Source organism: Haemaphysalis longicornis, unplaced genomic scaffold (genome assembly GCF_048455015.1).
Source record: "Haemaphysalis longicornis isolate Haplotype H1 unplaced genomic scaffold, Haemaphysalis longicornis Haplotype H1 scaffold_20, whole genome shotgun sequence".
Classification (NCBI taxonomy): Eukaryota; Metazoa; Arthropoda; class Arachnida; order Ixodida; family Ixodidae; genus Haemaphysalis; species Haemaphysalis longicornis.
The window spans coordinates 4,990,061-5,010,388 of record NW_027526296.1 but is presented as its reverse complement, the minus strand read 5'-3'; the positions used below and the strand labels follow the sequence as shown (position 1 = coordinate 5,010,388).

Here is a 20,328-nt window from a genome sequence, read left to right as displayed (position 1 = left end):
CTATCAGCTGATTTCCGCCGGCTCGGCGCTGGCAGATGCAGACGACAAGAGAGGCGATACAGGACGGAGGAGGCGGAGAAGGTGCACCGAGAGAGAGAGAGGCAAAAAGAGTCCGCCAATGGCATGGAGGGCCAATGGTCCGCCATTCGACTTACAGAAATGGCGTTTCCGGCTGCGCTGGGTGTGACGTCAGGGCCTCTCCTAAGCTTTTCTTTCCTCCATGCCGGCCAACAACAGATCGAGGTCGTGACGTCACAGTTAAAAGTCACGTGGCAAAGGCGTTTTCGTCACTTCCTGGGCAGTGGGCTTTTTTTTTTTTTTTGTTTTTACTTTTATCACAAAGGCATGCGCATAGCATCAAGAAGCCATGCACCGCGGTCAGAAGTTTCACCCAAGGCTTCAGCCAAAGTAGGGTCCCTAGAAATCTTGCTAGTCTGCCGTCCGCGCGCCTTCTCTATGGGGAGGCGTGTCCGCGCCGCTGATGCACGCACAGCGCTGCGCAGAGGGCGCTGCCAGCAATCGGAGCGCCCGAGCGGCGGGAGCGAGAGCGGCCGCCGGCCGTCCAGTGCCGCGCGCTACAGCCGCGGAGAGCGGGCGCGCATGGGGGTTTGACAGCCAGTTAGAGCGGTGAAATTCAGCGGCTCGGGGTACATCAGCTCACAATTGAAGCTGCGATAGAACTACTATAGGACCTTTTAATTTCGGCGGCCCAAATTTTTCGCGAATCGGGCTACGGAGCCTAGGCTATTTGCGGACGCTTACCTTCGCGAGTGAGACAGAAGGATGAAACCGCAGCAACGAGATTAGCCGTTTCGCTACAACCGCTGAAACCATTATTTCGCGCATTGTTGAGACAGTGAGATCCGTTCCAGGAGAGCCCGGCGGCGCCACATGCAGTGTTTGTGCTAATTGTGAAAACTACGTGGTTATCCCCGAACGTCATGTATTGAAGGAGGTCTGCATGTACCCGTCCTGGCTGACTCGAGAAAAAAGAAAAAAAAAAGCTGCAGGGAAATGCTTTACCAAAAAACCCATTCCTAAATACTTCTGGCCGAGCCCTCCTACTTCCCCAAGGCATATGGTCATTGAAATAAATAAGCCTTAAGAGCTTATGTTTTTAATTTCAAACAGCCGCAAGTAAAATGATTGGCCATAACACAGATGTTCTCCCTTGTTGCTTTCCCTGCGTGCGTCTCGTGATTCACTCCGAGTATGCGGGCGATAAAAAAAGAAAAAGAAAGCCCTGTGTAATGAAGAATGCAAGCGCAGTTACTGTTTGGCAGCCTGATTCTATGAAAAAGTTTCCCGCAGTCTTCAAGGTAGCGAATTTTCCAAATCGTGGAATTCACAAAAATTACAGGCGCGCAAAATAGAAGCTAGTACCACAGTTTCTGTCTGTTGATTGAAAGTGCCAAAAACATCATATGCGTGCGTACATTCCTATTACTTTTATTCCGCATTTACATTTAACAGATATTCCCAACTGAGGAGGCAGCGTTCGACGTGCGATGGGGCCTAGTTAATGAACGATGCAAATTGGTCAGATTCCGTTCAAGCTTCAAAGCATATAAGTAATCCCTCGTTATAACGTAGTCAGCAGGACGGCGGAAAAATTTGTTATAAGCGGTATTTCGATATAAGCAACCGCTCGAGAAGAGCTTAAGCAATTGAGCTTTAATTGCACCACAACTGCAAGGAACCAAAACACAATGTATTCAGAGAAGAACTACTATTTATTCGGGTGCAAAAAGCGAAGTGAGTTTTGGCTGTTTCAAGTTTTTGTCGGGCACGAGCAACCCCATCTCCGATTTGACCAGCAATACATGAGGCCGTGGTCGTCGCCCATAAAAGTGTCAGTGGCTGTGGCCAATTTACAGGGAGGCGTGCGGGCGTCACGGAATGATACGCGAATTTCGCGCTGGAAAAAACGATTACCCGCTCACTCTGGACACACAGCGTAATCATGAAAACTGACGGTTTTCGCTCTAGAGGCTTAGCATGATCACTGGGCAAATTTTCCTCGAGGTGTGCAGCCGTGAAGTTTGCAAAACAAGCGCTTTTCGGCGTTCCCTCGTCAACGACACTGCTAATTCTACGGTTCGAGTGTCGGTGTTCGCACTCCGTCGCGCCCACGTCATTTCTAGGAACAAAATTTAAGGACCGTACCACGCAGTTGGACCGTTTGTCTAAAGTCGGTTGACGCAAATCGAGCATGAACTGACTCCAGAAAATCGCCCGGGGAAAGACCAGCTTGCGTTGACCGGCCATGTTGACCTCCTGACTTGCCGATGGGTCGCCGCTGGCGCGCAATGGGCGACGCTTCCGCTCGACAAGCGGGTCAGGCTCTTCGAGCGCTTCGAGTAATGCGGCCTAAAAAGCATGCGTTTGGGTTGGGGCCATAAGAAATTTCGAATAAAGCGATATTTCGAATAAAGCGATCTCGTTATAACGAGGGAATACTGTATTTGACTCCCAAGCAAAGAGAAGTGAGGATGGTTCCAAAGCGCCTCAAAAAAAAAAAAAATTATGAAGCGCCCACACACAACACAAATATTTTCACGCGCTATATATCCACGAGGTCGCGGGTTCGATTCCGGGCCGTGGCGGCCGCTTTTCTGATGGAGGCGAAAAGCAAAAACGCCCGTGTGTACGGGATTTCGGCGCATATTAAAGATCCCCAGGTGGTAAAAATTAATCCGGAGCCCTCCACTGCGGCGCGCGCCTCATCGCCTGCGTTGCGTCGGCGCGTTGAAACCTACAATCAATCAATTATATATCCACGGCAGTGTACGTAGGGGCATACACAAAAACGCTTCTTTGTTAAGTAACTTAGTCGAAATACCGCGTGATGTGCCCCAGCTAGCAAAAGATTCCGTGCCGACAGTGTTTCCGATGCCCCCCAGAATGTGTCGAAACCTTTTCCCTTGAAGAGGATATCGAGGATAGAGCGCAGTGACACGATTCCATGGTTTGGCGGCTCGAACGTTCTTAATTCGCAAAAAACGTACTGGCATTAATTCATGCTTCGGTAACAAACTCTTCGTATTCGTAGGAACCAATTTATTTGGCTAATCTGTTTTGTAGAAGACGAAAATGCGCCCTTAAAATCGGCTGAAAGCGCCCATACCTACGAATGCAGCACAGCGAAGCGCCGTCCGCTGCACTGCTCCCCACGCCGACACTGGCCGGCCGCGCTCCGACTGCGTGCAGCGCCGCCGCTGCATGCATCACGGAGGAGCCCCCTTCGCGGCCGCCGGACGGCAGACTAGCAAGTATTTCTAGGGACCATAGCCAAAGCATTTGGAGGCGATTGCCAAAGGCACTGTGTGTGAGCTACGGTCGCTTCGCCGCTTTTTTTTATTGTTGTTATTGCGTCATTTTGCCCCTGGGAATTTGTTCTGTGCCCGAGTTGGTTTCTTTCAACGTAGATGATACCCGCGTGATATGTTGAAGTGTATCGTCGAAGTCTCCCTCGGCGTCGTGTTCTGCTTCTTTGAGCCAGCTCACGAATGAAGCCGTCACCTTGAGCCCTCGCAGGTGAAACGGCGACAACATCGATCTTTTCCCTGAAGAATCTAGGACGAAGTGTGACACCACTAGTTGTGCGCGCCCATATCCTACAAGAAAACAAGTCACGTTGCCGTCAGCAACAACATGCAGCAAAAGAGTTCACCAAGCGAGGATATGCCGTGCTGTGATGCAGCGAATTCAGTGATGTGGAAATGATTGTGTGCATTGGGGTGCCACGCTGGACGTACCACATTCGGCTTGTTATTGCGGTGACAGGTAAATGCGCAAACGAGGCGTGGTCGAGCTCACCGTGTTCCGGTACATCTATGAATTCCACGGTGACAGAGAGAGAGAGAGAGCCTTTAATGAAAGCTGAAGAGGTCAGTCCCATTAACGAAGAATTTGTTTTATGGTAAAGGCGAGATTAGCCATTGCACTTAGCTTGCTATCGCCCTTGATGTCTGCGCTCTTGATGGCTGAGTGCGATGCTTGCACGGGCAGAAATTTTTTGCAGGCAGCTGTATGATGCGGGCTTCCAAATACAAGTGCCTTACATACATGCTATTACATATTGCATGCATACTATTTTACATTGCCTAAATAGTGAAAAGAGCAACCTTTAAATCGTAAATCAGCGGGAAGCTGAAGGCATGTAAAGTTTGATAACTGCACGTCCCAGGCCTTATAGCTACAGCAAGTGGTGAGCCTGTCTTATATGCACCTCCTGCAGTTGTAACTGCCCTAATTGCACCCAGTGATGGTACAGGACGAGAATATTGGCAGATAAGCCATTTGCAGTGTTGTGGTATTTTATTGTCCCTCTGTTTTCTTAGAACACACCCAGCTCAGTATCATCACAAACTTAATCAGAGCAAAGCGAAGTTCATCCAGCTGTGAGTGGTCATAGCGCTGTATTCTTATTTTTATGGCGAGCCTTCCCTGACCAGAACACCTGTTCCCATGGCGTTATACACCCATGACTACTATTTCCGATACCCACTTTGGGTTGCCCATAGAAGCAGCCATTCCACTGAGAGGAGGAAGAGTCACCTATGCAAGCCTTCCCCATCGAGATGTCAATAGTCACCTGTACTCATGCTATTGTCACTCCAATTGCCTTTGAAACTCTCAGCTGTGCATTATACTGTCAAAACTGCAAATGCTCAATGCAGGAACACACATGCACACTAGCTTAATCAGCGCAGTAAAGCACTGGGACAGGAAGATGCTTTGAGTCCTCCAGCATATTCATGGTCACTATTCAAGATTGCAAAGACACAGCCTGAATGCTTCTAACCACTTTGCCGACCACATTTTCCCCTCACCATACCAAACTCGTTGCCAAATTACTGCCTCAAGGTCCTTCTGCTTTCTTAAGACTAAAAAATCTCTGCCCTCAAAGTTGCCTCTACATCTGCTCCCTGCCTTGTACTGTTTCCGATAGGAGGAAGTTTCTCTCCAAAGACTTCTAGTTGGAGTGGCCCTCACACTTTTTCAATCTGGACACATGTAATCCCCTGTCCACTGAAATCCATATGCATGAGTCACTAAGTTGTGAATTTTTAATGTCCTTGCACATTGATAGCAGGTATAGGTTCTGAAGAGTTGACTCTGTTGGTATGTTTTGGGGCAACACGTTACGTAAAATGGACTCAGCAAGCCTAAAAAGGCATTTTTAGGGCAACAAAAAGCCAATATAGACACGAATCTAAAAATAGGCCCTTATAGGCACTATCAACAGTTGATTAATTTAATCCCTGTAGTTCGTGCTTATATGTTGAACAAAGTTTTCCCTAGGGACTCCAGGGAAAAAATGGGAATTTTGCCTAAAGTTCCGATCTAAAGTGAGAATTTTATTGCGTTGTACATCGGATACGTTCGTATTTTCTTTATGGATAATTAGCGCGTATATAGAAGTTGTATTACGTTGCCATGGTACGATTTACCACTACGTCAAATTAATATTGCTATGTATACTGTTTATTTCTCTTGCTTATTATTGTTCCATGTGCCCATGACTTTTGTTTGCATGACTATGTATAATGTATTAACTGCTATTTTTGGATTGTTATTTTGTGTACTGCATATTGAAAAGTTGATTTCGTTTTATTTTTTTGTTATTGTTGTTGTTGTCAGTGCTATGCCAATCGCTGTAGCCAGGAGGGGGGATAGGGCTTGTCAAGCTGTTCGCACGGCTTTTTCCTTCCCTCTCCTCCTCCATCGCCGATGGAAATTGACCCAATAAAAAAAATCTCTAGTTATACTTTGTACATCAGGGCATGAGCTGCGTCACAAATATTATTATGTGCCGGTGCATAACTGTTTTGTGTGCTGGAATTTGCTTTTTTTGCTGATGTTCGCACGGTTTCTGTATATACACGATTGTACTTTACCAGTAATACTTAGTTGCCCTTGTTCCGGTCATCCTTTGTCTCGTGTCAAAATTTTGCCTGTATATATGCGAGTGTATCTTACCAATAAATCCTAGTTGGAAGTAGCACTTGGTCATGTCATCCTTCTTTGTCTCATCCAAATTTTGCACTTTACACGTGTGAAGCCGCCCAAAAGTTCCCGTCGGTTAGCTACATGAGAGATCCAGTACATCACCCACTAAAAGTCTGCATGGCTTCACCTAATAATTAGTCCGTAAGCTACAAGTGAGACTAACACTAGCCATCAAGAGTTAACATCTATGGAGAAAAAGCGAGTAGTATAATGCACAAAAGAAATTGGAAAAGATACGAGGCTGTTTGGGCACAGCTTTTTATTGCAATTGAATCTCCTGGAAAAAAGTCGGTGTTAGGTGCAACAGGGCCTCAGAGCACAAGTTGGCTTCAATGCTTGTTTCAGTGAAGTTTCTTCTGAGCCGACATCACAAGCACAGAGTTAGGTAACGGCACTGTAATCAAAACTATCATGCATGGTGGTGTGGCTCCTATACTCAATAAAGTGCAAAGGCTTTATTAGAAGAGAAAAACCACATGCAGTGCTCTTAGAGAAAGTAAATATCTTCATTCAATGGCTTCTGCTTCACCTAATGAGAATGCACTGTCCCCTTATAACTGCTGAAGGTGGTGCAAAAACGGTTCAGCTATTACCAACACACCCACTGAAAAGAAAGTGCTGGTGATCCCTTTTACATTCCTATGTCTGAGGTGTTTGCAGCACATTGTGGCAAATTTTAATTTTTGTCCCCAGTGCAAATTACAAAAGGCACAAATTGCGGCTCGGTAAACGTTATGTGGTGCTTTTGCATGGACTATGTATTAGGGGTGGGCGATTGATTGATCAACTTTCCGATTAATGCTTTAGTTGCGATTAATTTTTTAGTCGGTCGAAGTCATGTGAGCAAACCGAAACAGGAGTACCGCGTTGAAATTGTGTGCATGCCGAGGACCATATTTGTGTTCAAATAGCCTGCGTGACGTTACAACAGAAAACAATGCAAGTATGCTCAGAGATGATAGCAATTAAAACTGTTGGGACGGAGAAGCATTTTATTATTATCATCGGTGTATGGATTCCATTAAATATTATTTTTGGTCATTTTTCTTTCAAAACCAACACTACCGAATAATTGATTAATTACCAGATTAAAGCTAATCGGATTAAAACGGTCAGACAGATTAATCGGATTAAAACTTTTAACCGACACCCAGCCCTACAATGTATGCAACCTACATCTTGGCTTTATTCAAAAGGTGAGACAGTGTACATCATTACTACAATATTGTTCTATGAGGAACAACACTACCACCACACAGGAATTAGAATACCCACGGGTAGATTTCACAAACAGGCAGCCAGAATGCAAAGGAAGCCAAGTAAACCAGAAGAGGCCACCCACTTATTAAACAGCCATCGGTTCCGTTCTTGTGCAAGATGGATAAAGCCTGCCACTTGACCTTACTTCAACTGTGGTATCAAAACAGCTTGTCTGGGTTACTGCTGCTGCTTCCTTTTTTTTCTGCCATGCTATAGGTACTCGGTACGAGATGAAATATTTGCTACCACTACAAAATGTCTTAACTAAAAGCCCGCAACCCTTCTAGTTATATATCTTATAGGAGCTTCTGTAGAGACCAGGGCTGCGAGGATATGAAATTCTGCTTTTAAAGCTGTTTTATTGAACTAGCTTTTAATAGGAACAAATATTTTCGAATTAAAGTGCTCTCCTAAAGCACCTTTCTCTTCGAAACGTGTTTTGGTTGAATTGGTCTATGATATTGACAAAATAAAATAAAAAAAAATTATGAGCGCTAAATACCAGCGTATGAAAAGAACGGACGACAAATACGACAGCTGCTTGCCTTTCTCGTCCGTTGTTCTTGTAGCGCTCGTATTTTTCAACTCCTTCCGCCTGTCCTTTAGCCGCACGTCACAGGTGCATTGCGGTAAAGCCTGTCGGCGCTAGCGGTGAAAGCGGCGCTAGTTAGCGGTGGCCGATCGGTCATCCAAACTTTTTATGGGCCTGGTACTGGTACTACAGCGGAGTTATGGTGGAGTCAGTGACTCGAACAGGCAACATGAACAGCACGCTTAAAGCAGATACGCGGCGCGTTCATCAACCAACAGCTCGACGCTACACTTGACAATCATGTAAGCAACCGTCCACGACGTTGACCCGCGGCTACGTTGACACAAACTCGGGCATCAAACAAACGCCAAAGCGAACCTACCGCTGCAGAAGGGCGTATGTACCTGCGCAATAGTGATAAAAAAACACCTTACCGCAGTGCATAGCTTCTTGATGCTATGCGCAGTGCCTTCGCGATAAAAGTAAAAAAAAAAAGAAAAGCCCACGGTCCAGGAAGTGACAAAAATGCCTTTATCACGTGACTTTTGGCTGTGACGTCACGACCTCGATCTGTTGTTGGCCGGACAGGGCGTCCCGCCCCACCGCCCACTCTTGTCTGGATCGATGATAGCTCGCCGCCTGTGATGCAAGCAATCTGAAGGCGTCTCTCTCTCTCTCTCAGCGGGGTTTTTTTTTTCGCTCTTTCCTTGTGTTTGACACTGAGCGGGATGTTTTTTCTATGGCGCCCGGAAGAAAAAAAAGGAAACTCGAAATGGGCAAAAAAAAAAAAAAAACTCTGGTGCAAGTATTCCCTCCATTCGCTTAAAGTATTTTTCACCGCTAAAAATTTCCAATTGGTAAGGTAACAAACCCTTATGAACTTAAAATCTGCTGCAATGCAGCGCAGAATTTCATTCAGCTTGCAAAACTGTGCTTGAGGTTCACACGACTAACATGAGAATGAGGTGGCCTCACTCGAGACTGCGGGGTCTGTTCGTTGATGACAGAGGAAAAAAAAGCTTTGTCGAGGTTTACAGACGATCTGTAGCTTTCTGCTCGTAGTACGGGTGTATGTTTGGCTCGCGAAACCGCAATTCGAAGCGCTTCCGTTCTAGTGGCAAGCTCAGAGCATCTCCACGTCCAGATGTTATTTGGTGAACTTGTGTTCTTCTGCCTTTCAGGTTTGGCCGCATTGGCCGCCTGGTGCTCCGTGTGGCCCTCACCAAGGGCGTTGAGGTCGTGGCTGTCAACGATCCCTTCATCGATGTCAAGTACATGGTGGGTATCTTCTCGATCACCACAGCATCGAATACTTCTCCCCGCCTTATCATTTGAGAGATGGGGATATTTGTGGCAGTCACATTACTGCCGTTGTCAGGTTTCCTATGAGTAATATGCACACCAACTTTGAACGGTCCTGTCACTTCTTCCCAAGAATGATGGGGCTAATGGGAATCCACGCGGACAAGCAGAGGAGGGCTGTGATATAAAATGTGCGAGTGTTCCGCAGTGGCCCATTTGTTCAGTGTCTACATGTGTGCGTGTGCAGGTGTACATGTTCAAGTATGACTCGACCCATGGCCGCTACCACGGTGATGTGCACGAGGAGGGCGGCATGCTCGTGGTCAACGGGCACAAGATTCACGTCTTCCAGGAGTGAGTGCACAGTTTTCCTTCTCTCGGTATCTTCTCTGGTACCCCACTCACGATGGCACTATTGTGGTACATTTCTGCCTGCAGGGAGATCCAGCACTACGACCCTTTTGTCAGCATAAGCACTGCTTGCGTTCAGCTAACTGTTCAGAGACCCGAGTGGTCTAAATAATTTGTAACCTCTCGCGATGCCCCTAACTCAGTGGCTAAGGCGGCGTGCTGCTGAGCCCAAGGACGCGAGTTAAATTCCCAGCCGCGGCCGTGTGTTTGAGATTTCGGCGCACGTTAACGATCCCCAGGTGGTTGAAATTAATCAGGATCCCTCCACTACAGCGCGCCTCATCGCCTGAGTAGTGTCGGCGCTTTAAACCCCACCATCAACCCTCTTAACTGAGGTGTTTCTTCAGCTTGCAAAACCTTCAGCTTAGAGGTTGTCAGCAGAGTGGCGCCGCCACACTTGTTGGCTAAAGCTGCGACTGAGAGGGCTAGCGCTAATCCAGTTGAAATGACATTGTGATGTGCCAGCACGGTATTAATCCGTGCAGCGTTTTCACCTTGATAAGTGCACCAACTGCTGGCCGCCTTGTCGGAAGCCTTGGCATGTGGGCAGCCTGTTTTGTGTTTCCGCTGCATGAGGGCTCAATTCGGGAACAAGGCTGAAGATGCTGCAGCTGTTCACTGCCCCTGTAGGTAGAGGGGAGGGTGGGGCTGCTTGGCTGGTGTCCACGGTCCCAAGTGCATGCCTGGTGCGGCACGTCCGCCGCTCTGGCAACTTTCCGCATCCGCAGTGTTTCTGGCACTGGCTGCCAAGCTTCCGCTTCCAAGGCCGGCCGGCCAATTGCGGAGGCCCTCTCGGGCTGGTCTAAATCTGGCGCACAGGCAGTCAATGGGAGGGGGAGGGGCTTCTTTGTTCGGGCTTTTTGTCTTGTCCTCTTTGCTTTCTCTGTCTGGCTGCTTCTTGTGGTTTCATCTGGCTCTTGTTTTGGAGCGTGCAAGCATCTTTGTTTCTTCTTTGCTCGCATTCATGCTTACTACTAAAGCTGTCTGGTTTCTCTGGGAGATGCGGTGCCAAAGTTTTACTGGCAGTGGGGTCAATGGCCTCAAGTTGTTGCCACAAAACTGACTTCATTTGGCGAGGTGTCACTTGGTTGGTGGCCAACAACACCAGTGCTTTTACGCTGATTAGCTTTTGCTGTTTGCGGCCATTCTACCTTCGTAAAGGTTTGCTACAAAATTTCCAAGCTCATAAACTATGTGAATAGCTTCTTTTGCCTGTGGAGGTCTCTTCCAAGAAGTTTTGAAACCAGCTGGTCTGTGCGACTCATTTGAAATAAACTTTACTCTCGGCAAGTAGGAGAAATCCTCGAAAAAGGCCTTTTGATGTGACATGGGGGCTTGGCAGCTAAACTGTTGACATCAAAGGATCCAAACAGTTCTGTCAGACTAGCAATAATTTGCCAATACCAGTAACCTTGCTACAAACTACCAATAGCCTTGCACTGCTTCTTTCTGTTCGTAATGCTATCATTGGCCATTCTGATTCATGGGGGTGGAAAAAAAACTGGGATGTCATGTAGAGCACGCCCATAGCGCTTTCCTTTTTTTTTTTTTTAGGCTTCTGCTTTTCGCTATTCTCCCTTCCTTGGAGGTCTCCCTCTTGAAATGACGCTTCCTACATGTCATTGCTGATGTCCACCAGTCCAGGTTGCTTTTTCCGCGTCTGCACAATAGCGTCCGATTCCCTTCCTTGTGCTGTCAGAGTTGTAATATCCAGTCTGTGAACCCTGTAGTTTCTCGGTTCTCTTGCTTGCCCAGAAGGGGCTCCATTTCTGTTGCTGCAAGTAGTTAAAGGCGGTTGTTAAATTACGTAATGTCCATTAAAAATCCTTTGTAATGGGTGACAGCAGTGAGTGCGTTGTGAAGGCATTGTGGTTCAATTATCAGTTTTGGACTTGCCGTGGGTAGCCTGCAGATAGTGGTTTCCTTTCCGTAGGAATACGTGTATATTGGGGAAAATTATTGCTGGGTCGCTTGGAATGACTATAACAAGTCCAAGAGCCCAACACACTCCCTACTCACCCCATTTTTTGAGCAATTTATTACTGTGAGCATTTCTGTCCATCTTTGCCTTGTATTGCTGCTGTTGGCTGAAGCACTAACTCCCTGCCGAGCCCCTGCTACATTGTGACCTGAGTATGGTGCTAGAAATTTCACATGTGCGCTTTGGTCAAAGGCTGATTAAAGCTAATGTCAGTGACCTTCTTGCGGGGAACGTGAACTGGGGAAGTTGTCTGGGCAACAAGATGATTGCTATTGGTTTCCCCTTTGTAGCGGAGTGATGACGTGTCATCTTACCAAAAAGGACTAATATACCTGTTTTGTGCTCTTGGTTTAATACTAGCTCTGCTTAGGGCAGGCACAAAATACTAGGTTGTTTTATGTTTTTTTTTTTTTTTTTTTTTACAGGTTGTAACTGTCCGAGGCAATATTCCCCTCTCTGCTTTTCGTCCACCAGCATTCTAATCTTCTTTTCGTCCCCTCGACAGCCTTGAAGTTAACTCCCTCTGTGCTACCCTTAAATCCGAGGGCTTCTGAAAGCCGAATATTCCCCTCATGTAGATTGGATGGATACCCTCGCATTCAACACTATGTGACGCATAGTTTCTGTTTCTTTTCCGCAGACGACACATACCCGATCATTTTGTGCATACTTCCCCACAAAGCTCTTAGTTCTCAAGCAACCTGCTCTAGCCTGAAAAAGCAAAGCACTATGGGAATTATCGTAGAAATTATCCTTTCTGATGTCCAAGTTCTCGGCCCTGTGCATCTCTAATGACATTTTAGCTTCCGTTTTTTTTTTCCTCTCCTTCTATTCGTTTCTATCTGCCTTGCCTCTTGTTTGGTTACCTCGGCTGTTTTGGATTCTCCACTGTTCTTTCTGTATGTCATCGTTGGCCTTCTAGTCTTCACGCAGCTTGTGCTGGGTGCTTGCAAAGAAAGACAAGCACTGTTGTTAAGCCTTCTCCCCCCCCCCTTTCCCTCGAACTCATGGCAGGACCAAGCCCTCGCAGATCCCGTGGGGCAAGGTGGGCGCCGAGTACGTGGTGGAGTCCACGGGCGTGTTCACCACCCTGGAGAAGGCGCAGCAGCACATTGAGGGCGGCGCGCAGCGCGTGGTGATCTCGGCGCCCTCGGCGGACGCGCCCATGTTCGTCATGGGCGTCAACCACACCAAGTACGACCCCAAGATGACCATTGTGAGCAACGCCTCGTGCACCACCAACTGCCTGGCGCCCCTGGCCAAGGTGATCCACGACAACTTCGGCATCGTCGAGGGCCTCATGTCCACCGTGCACGCCACCACAGCCACCCAGAAGACCGTGGATGGGCCCAGCCACAAGGCGAGTTGGCGTGGTGGTGGGACGAAAAAGGGTTCCGTAGCGTGAGCTTTGCATTCACAAGAACATCAGTAAAGGACCGAGCTTCTAGGCAGTGCGTAGGCCTGCACAGAGCCACGTTGAAAGTGGAAAGGGCAGTGTTTGGTAGCAGCGATGCGTCTTGTCAAGTGGGTGCCCCGCTGACCTTACCCAGTGGCACAGTAATCACCATTACCTTCAGCATAAAACTGGAGTACCCAGCGGCATTCAATCGGGCATTAATGGTTTCGCATTCAGAACTCGCAATTGCATATGCGTCTTTAAAAAGCCGCTCACCCCCCCCCCCCTTTTTTTTTTTCCCCTTTTTCTTTCACATTCTGCTTGGCTTGTCCATTGAGTGGCAAATGCTTCAATGTGCTGTCCAGAATATAGATCGCCACCTCACTCAAAGGTGCAAAAATGCTGGCAAAACTACTGCAATGCACCCCAACTGGCAGCGATGGTGTGCAAACCTTCATAGTGCCCGTTCTTATCACTGACCAATGAGCTGATGTTGGAATTCCACTGCTTACCTCGCAGCTGACATGAGAGGAATGAAGGAACAAACATACTTGAGGAAATGTACCTTTGAGGCTATCTACGTATAAACCGGATTATTGGTCGACCCGGTATATAGGTCGACCACCTACCTTGAGGTGGGAAAAGTTGACAAAAAAAATAATTCGGCACAGAAGCGCACTCACAATGTCTATATTTATTTTCGACGCCCGTCCGTCACTGCCACTCACTATGCCTGCCGAAGTCACTCGTCCGCGCTCTCAGAGTCGTCCGAGGATGAATGCTTCGCACTGTCATCTTCCATGCCATCAGGCGCGTTGCTGATGGAGCACTTCCTGAACGCTCGTGTAACCATGTCGTCGGGCAGCGACTGCCCAGAGGAGGACACCCAGCTTGACACAGTATAGGTCTTTTTGTTGTCGCCGGCTATCCACTCATTGTACAGTTCGCGGAGCCCGTCCGCGCATGGCCTCCGGAGCAATTGTGAGCGAAGTTCCCGGACGAAGTCCGCCACTTTGTTCTCCAACTCCGGGTGCACCGCTTGACGTCCACAGAACGATCGGTTTCGGGGGTTGCACGCGCACAGCTTAGCTTTCTGGCTTTGCCAGTACCGCACACTTTTCTCCGAAACGCCTAACTGGCGTTGCGCCGCCATATTCCCATTCTGCTCGGTGACTCAATCGCCGTCAGCTTAAACGCCGCGGTGAACTGGCGTCGACTGCCGCCACTCATCTCGGAACAGAGACGTACATAAATGTACGCACGCACACACAATAAACGAGTAAAAGACGAAAACTAGAGAAAAGCGAAATCAAATAAAAGCCTGATAGAGTGAGAGAGTAGTCCGACACGAACGGTGATGGCGACGGACTGCTCTTGCACATTGTTGCCAGACAACGATTTACATTCTGCCAATGACCGCTATATAAGACGAGGGGTGACTTTTGTGCGGATATTTTTGGAAAAAAACTCGACCTATATTCCGGTTTATACGGTAGTTTGAAGGCGCCATGTAGCAGGTGCCTTTGAACAAAAGAGAAAGGGGAGATGCTGATAAGCAAACCCTGCGATTTGCATTCTGCCAATGACCGCTGCATGGTATGCGACTATTGTTTTGTTTCGTTTTTGAAAAAAAGCTTTGATGCATATATTGGTCTATACGATATATTTTCCTGTTTGACACGATGCTTGCATTGAACCAAGACTATATTGTTCTGTGAACATTTGTGCACGTCTTGGTGTTGAAATTTATGTTCTGACTTCTACACTGGTAATACTACTGATGTGTGTTTCTTTTCCTCCTGCCTCTTACGTTTTCCTGTCTGTGTAGAATTGCTGGGAGCTGTTCCGTACTGCACCCCCTGTACTTGCAGGCGTGGCGCGACGGGCGCGGGGCGGCCCAGAACATCATCCCATCGTCGACGGGGGCCGCCAAGGCGGTGGGCAAGGTGATCCCCGAGCTGAACGGCAAGCTGACGGGCATGGACTTCCGGGTGCCCACGCCGGACGTGTCCGTGGTGGACCTGACCTGCCGCCTGGCCAAGGAGGTCACCTACGATGAGATCAAGGCCGCCGTCAAGGCCGCCGCCCTCAGCGACCACTGGAAGGGCATCCTTGGGTACACCGAGGACGAGGTATACAAGACAACACGTCTGCCTATCTTCCCATCTCTCCCTCTCTCTCTCTCTCTCTCTCTCTCTCTGTGTGTGTGTGTGTGTGTGTGTGTGTGTGTGTGTGTTTCTAGTTTTCTCGTGCGTGCACACAAGTCTTATTTTGGAACTCTGCAGTTTTAACAACTGACTTCAAAGGGATGGACGTTGCAGTAGAGCTCTCCTGATCCTGGAACAGCTCTTGGAGATATTCTTTACGAAGAACATTGTGTCAGTCATGCCATCTTGCTTCTTGGGCCCCAAGCTTGCATACTAAAAACTCTTTTGTTCTCGCATTGCATAATCTGATGCTCGTCCAGTATTTTTGCTACAAAAGAATGGCATCGGGGTTTGAGGTCACGCGCATATACTCCCTGCCGACTGTAATTCGAACACCTGCTTTTCACCCCACAGCTTGCAAAGCAGGTTCTCGGAATAGAGGTGTCAGGCGGGGCTTCTTTCTTCCTCCTCTCCATTCCGCTCTCAGGTGGTGTCGACTGACTTCCTGGGAGACCCGCACAGCAGCATCTTTGATGCCAAGGCTGGCATCGCTCTGTCCAAGACCTTCGTCAAGCTCATTGCCTGGTGAGTTGCGGACACCAGGGGTGGGATAACATGCTGCGTGTCAACTTCAAGCTAAACCTTAATTTCTGTGTTTAAGTGCAACTATGTAGCTACTTAAAGGTGCACTGTTTTTAAAACAACTCCTTTCAATTTTCATGTAAACTATGAAACCTGTCAGTCTTGCTTATTATCACTGATTTCAAATATGCCATTTTTTAACTCGGTTAGTTCCCAAGATAATTAAAGCCACTTTTGGTGGAACAATAGACAAAATAGCGTTGCTCACAAAACCGTAATCTTAATATTTTAGGGGCGAAGCTCCTTAAGCCATGGGTCTGTCCATCCCTTGTGTCTCGTGGTACGTGACCACCGCATGCTTTCGGAGATGTCGCAAAGTGGGCCGCGTTGCACGCGCAAGAACCGGCTGCAACCGGCAGCGCAAACTCAGCACCGGGAGCGCGAGCTTGTCTGTGTTCGCCAACGGAGGCGCGAGCGCACGTGCACTGCGAGGGGGAGATCACGCAAGAGATCACGCCACGAATGCAGCCAGTCGTTCTCGGAGATCGAACGAGGCGCAAGGACCTTTGCTCGTTTCCTCTCGTCTTGTTCGGGCACAAGTTCGCCCTAAATAAAAGTTCTTTCTTTACCGTTGTGTCCCATCCTACTTGACAAATTGTGGTGGAGGTGCGGGGTAGTCCTCGATGGCGCGGGGTCTTTCACCAGGTCTGGGCCTGGGAGCATTGACTCCGAAAATAAAAGTTGATTTGTACAATGTACGCACACACTCTTACGTCTTCCTTAATGATGTAACGGGCGAACTTTCACGGGAGAGTTACGGTTACCGATGATCTCCCCCTCTCGAGCTTCGCCCCACTTATCATCATTCATTCCGTGGATATGGCGTGATTTTTTCAATGCTACGCACCCTGGTGAATAACAATATAGGAAGAACTTTTTTGATGCACCGCTTGGAACTAATTTTACAGCTTATTAATCTTTGGTGGCACCAGTGGCAAGAGACCATTTCGAGCACTTATTTCAAACACCAAAGTCTAATTAGCTGTAAAATTTGTTACAAGCGGTGCATCAAAAAAAAATGGTTCTCTTATTGCATTCACCACGGTTCATAGTAGTATTAAAACATATAAAAATTAGTTTTGTGAGCAACACTATTTTATCTATTGTTCAACAAAAGTGGCTAATTATCTCAAATTACCTTGTCAACTAATTGACCTAAAAAATAGCATAATTGAAATTAGTGTGATAAGAGCAGCAAGACTGACAAGTTTCTTAGTGTACGTGAAAATTAAAAGTTAAGGCCAGTGTGCGTGCCCCTCAAAACAGGCATGGGGTGTCCATTTTTGAAACCAATGCAGCTGTGCATTAGTCAGACCACAGTGACCTTGAGGATGTAGAGCTAAATGCTTTAAGAACCAGCTTGGTTCATCAGTAGTTGGAACCATTGATCAAGGGTTTGTGCTTCATGCTTTTTCATAGAATCATGTCGCAGCCCAACCAATGTTGGCCTTCCCTCGTAGGTCAGCTGCTTTGCAACTACTCAGACTTGGTAAAATCTGGGGCCGTTTGGTTGGAGGTTTCGCCTTCTGTTCAAAATCGTCCCTAGTGGATTCTAAGTTGGAACTTGGGCTGGAGAACATTTGGAGCCTGCAGCACTCTCTGCTATCTGCCAAAATGCAGAGTTCTGAAGCCCTGCTGTTGGAGCTGTGCGAGCTGCCGGTCTGCTTTGCCCAGTGCTGGTTTTGGACGACCTGCAGGGAAAACATGCTTGTAACACTAGTGAGTGCGTGTTGCAGAAAGTGTTGTCTGGCAGCGATTTTAATTGATAAATGGGAAGTACCTGGGCTGGCCATAGCGTTTCAGGGGAAATTTCTGGGGTGCGTTTATTACCCATGCTGGTGACAATCTCCATTGGTAGTGGCAAGTCATTTGATACAGCCCAAAGACACGATGCTGCCCAGCTACTAACTTGGAATCGTTAAAGGATCGAGGGTCTCTAGACTGGGTGCAAACTTCTGCGTTGAGCCTCTTGTGTCTGCAAAATTCAAGTTGGCTTGGGATGATCTGGTTATTAGAATTATGTGAATGTGCAACATGTGCAGTTCTGCCGGACAAATCTTTTAAAATCAGTAGGCACCCATAGGCATGTTGCAGGCCGAGCCAATAGCAAAGTGAGTTGCACGATTGTGAAACGTTAAGTTTGGTAACGCTTACTTGTTTCCATGGTTTTTCCTGCTTATGACAGCAGCTGCAAGCGCTTGAGTACAGCTTTCTGCCGGCAGTTTGACGGGCTAGTCGGCGTGCCAGTTCTGGGGCAAAGAGGCTCTGATGCTTTGTAATAACGAGGTTCTGTTAGAAGTCGTTCATTCTGTGTGTGTGAAGGTGAGTGAGTGCTGTTCCTTTCTTTTCCTCTTTGCGCAGGTACGACAACGAGTTCAGCTACAGCAACCGTGTGGTTGACCTGATCAAGTACATGCACTCGCGGGGCTAGGCCCTCCTTCCCTGCGGCAGCGAAGGGCTGTCCCGTGCCGGGCCTCTGCCGGCAGTGTGTGGTCGTGTGTAGCTGCCAGCCAGCCCGTCTCTCGTCCCCCCTCCGTAACCTGCCTACCAAAAATATACACCAAGGTCTTTCTCCGCCGTCGAGTGTAGTGCCCCCGAGTCGTGTTGTGGAAGCCTCCCGAATAAAATCCCCCCCGAGCCCGGTCACGTGCAGTTTCTTCTTCTTGTGTGGCTTCTCTGCGTGTCTGGCAAAAGGGAAAAGCTCTATGGGTGGCACATAAGTACTAAAGTACTAAACTGGTTGTGCTGCTTTATGGCCATCTAGGGGTTGAGAGTGGATAGCTGTTGTCGTCGGACTCCTATGTAGTGTGTGTCCTGTTTCAAGCCTGTTGGAAAAGCTGTTTATATTTGGCAGCTGCAAAGAAATGGCTGGTGGCTCGACATAGGTGGGATGACTTGCCACTGCTCAGTCCCGGTAACAGTAGCCATGCCAAATGCCAGCTTCATAATGAATGTGGGTGCTCTGCCTGCAAAGTTCTGTTCCCTTGTGGGTACAAGTCCGGCACTTCCTGCATACATCCAGGGCTACCAACTGGTTCACTTTGAACACTCTAAGGAACTGCTAAGAGGAATTCCACTGTTCAGCCTTATCTAGCTTAGGGGTAGGATCATGGGTTTTGGAGCGAACACCCTGGGGTTGAGCCCCAGCTATGCCAAAGTTTTTAAGTGCGATGCACTTTATAAGCGACCCCGAACCTTCGGCCGTCCACATTGCTCCTCCTCCTCTCCCCTAGCAACGGCGCGAGGAGCGTCTGTAGCAACGGCGCAGCGACGTCACACTCCCACGTGACCGCGCGCTGGCGCCTTTGCGTCTGCTGCCCCTCTCCTCGCGCCGTGATGTCACATGCTCTGCAGCTGGCGCGCCTCTCCCCCCGTTAGGTTTGCACTCACCCTCGGCGCGCGCCTCTCCCCTCGCCTGACAGCTCCCCCTCGCCGGTACTGCGCCTCTCAAGGCGATGGCAGAATTACTACGCCGTGTACTCTCGGCGCAAGAAATGCATTCGCACTTCCTCACGATTCCCTTCGGGGAGGTGGGGGCAATTTTTTCCCAAGGCCTGTGACTTCTTTTGTCTAACTGTAAACTGTGCACTCTGCTCAAATCCACGTTCTTTTCATGAATAAGGGTAGTTTGAGATCTTTTAGGTTGGTTTAGAAGTGGTGGGCAGCATATCAACACATTTACCGCTCTCCAGTGCACCAGAAGTTCCAAGCTTGTAGTTACCTTGGAACAAAAAATATTGCACCCTGACCCTATGTAGTCACAGGGACTTCACCATTTTCGGTCATGTGGAAACACCTGCCGTAGCACTACGGGCACGAATGATGCAATCTAGCAGGGTTTTGCAACAGTTACAGCACGGAAAATGCGAACACAGAGAAGAGTCAACACACCCATTGGAGTGGATTGGAAAAACATTTATTGTGCCTGCAGTTGAAGTCCAAGTTAAGACTTCAGACTTGGCCAGTGTCGTCCTCGCTGTTGCCACGAGGGTTAGAGGCCCCCCCGCCCATTACCGGGCTGCGAAGACTCCTGCCTGGCCAACGCCACGATGACCCGCTGGACGGCCTCGAGTTGGAGGTCTTGGTTGTCAGATCGCTTCGCCTCTTCAAAGGTGGACGGAAGTCTTCCTGATGTAGAATCTTCCGGCAAGTTGAGCCAGTCTGAGATGATGTGCTCAAGAGTCGGCACTACTTTAAACTATTTTTATTTTGAAAGCACGACGTACATATAAAGCCACACTGCGTTGCTTGCCAAAGTTAAAAACTTTGAGGGACAAGCACACATGGGCAATGCAAATGCCACAGTCCATTTGAATCTGAAGTCAAGGTGCCCCAAGTGCCTCATTTAGGCAATCTTCACAAAAACTGGTTGCTCCCCCCCCCCACCCATCGTATGAATGGGTTCTTCTGGACGCATAATATAAAATACATGGCATGCAGGGTAGAAGCCGATTCTACAGATTACCGGAGTGCGACATCAGCACCTAGCCTGCAACTGAGCACGAGGTCTCCCAGGGCTTGCACTGTGCTGCTGGTTACAACATGATTACGTGGATGACTAGGTATCTTGAAGTGAGTCTACGAGCAATCGAAGTGCATTAAAGAAAACTTGAGTGGATGGCTAAGTGACTTCAGGTGAATC

At 48.2% G+C, this 20,328-nt stretch overlaps 1 protein-coding gene across 1 annotated transcript in view; it reads left to right on the top strand.

Annotated features, from left to right (window-relative positions):
- Nucleotides 1-18,332, top strand: part of LOC144172325 (glyceraldehyde-3-phosphate dehydrogenase 2-like) — a 47,988-nt gene extending 29,656 nt beyond the window's left edge. The window contains exons 3-8 of the mRNA XM_077701085.1: nt 8,989-9,085; nt 9,357-9,463; nt 12,516-12,861; nt 14,769-15,029; nt 15,532-15,629; nt 18,048-18,332. Of these exons, the coding sequence (XP_077557211.1) occupies nt 8,989-9,085; nt 9,357-9,463; nt 12,516-12,861; nt 14,769-15,029; nt 15,532-15,629; nt 18,048-18,117 (979 nt within the window). The 3' untranslated portion in view covers nt 18,118-18,332. The remainder of the gene's footprint in view (nt 1-8,988; nt 9,086-9,356; nt 9,464-12,515; nt 12,862-14,768; nt 15,030-15,531; nt 15,630-18,047) is intronic.
- The last annotated feature ends 1,996 nt before the right edge of the window (nt 18,333-20,328 follow it).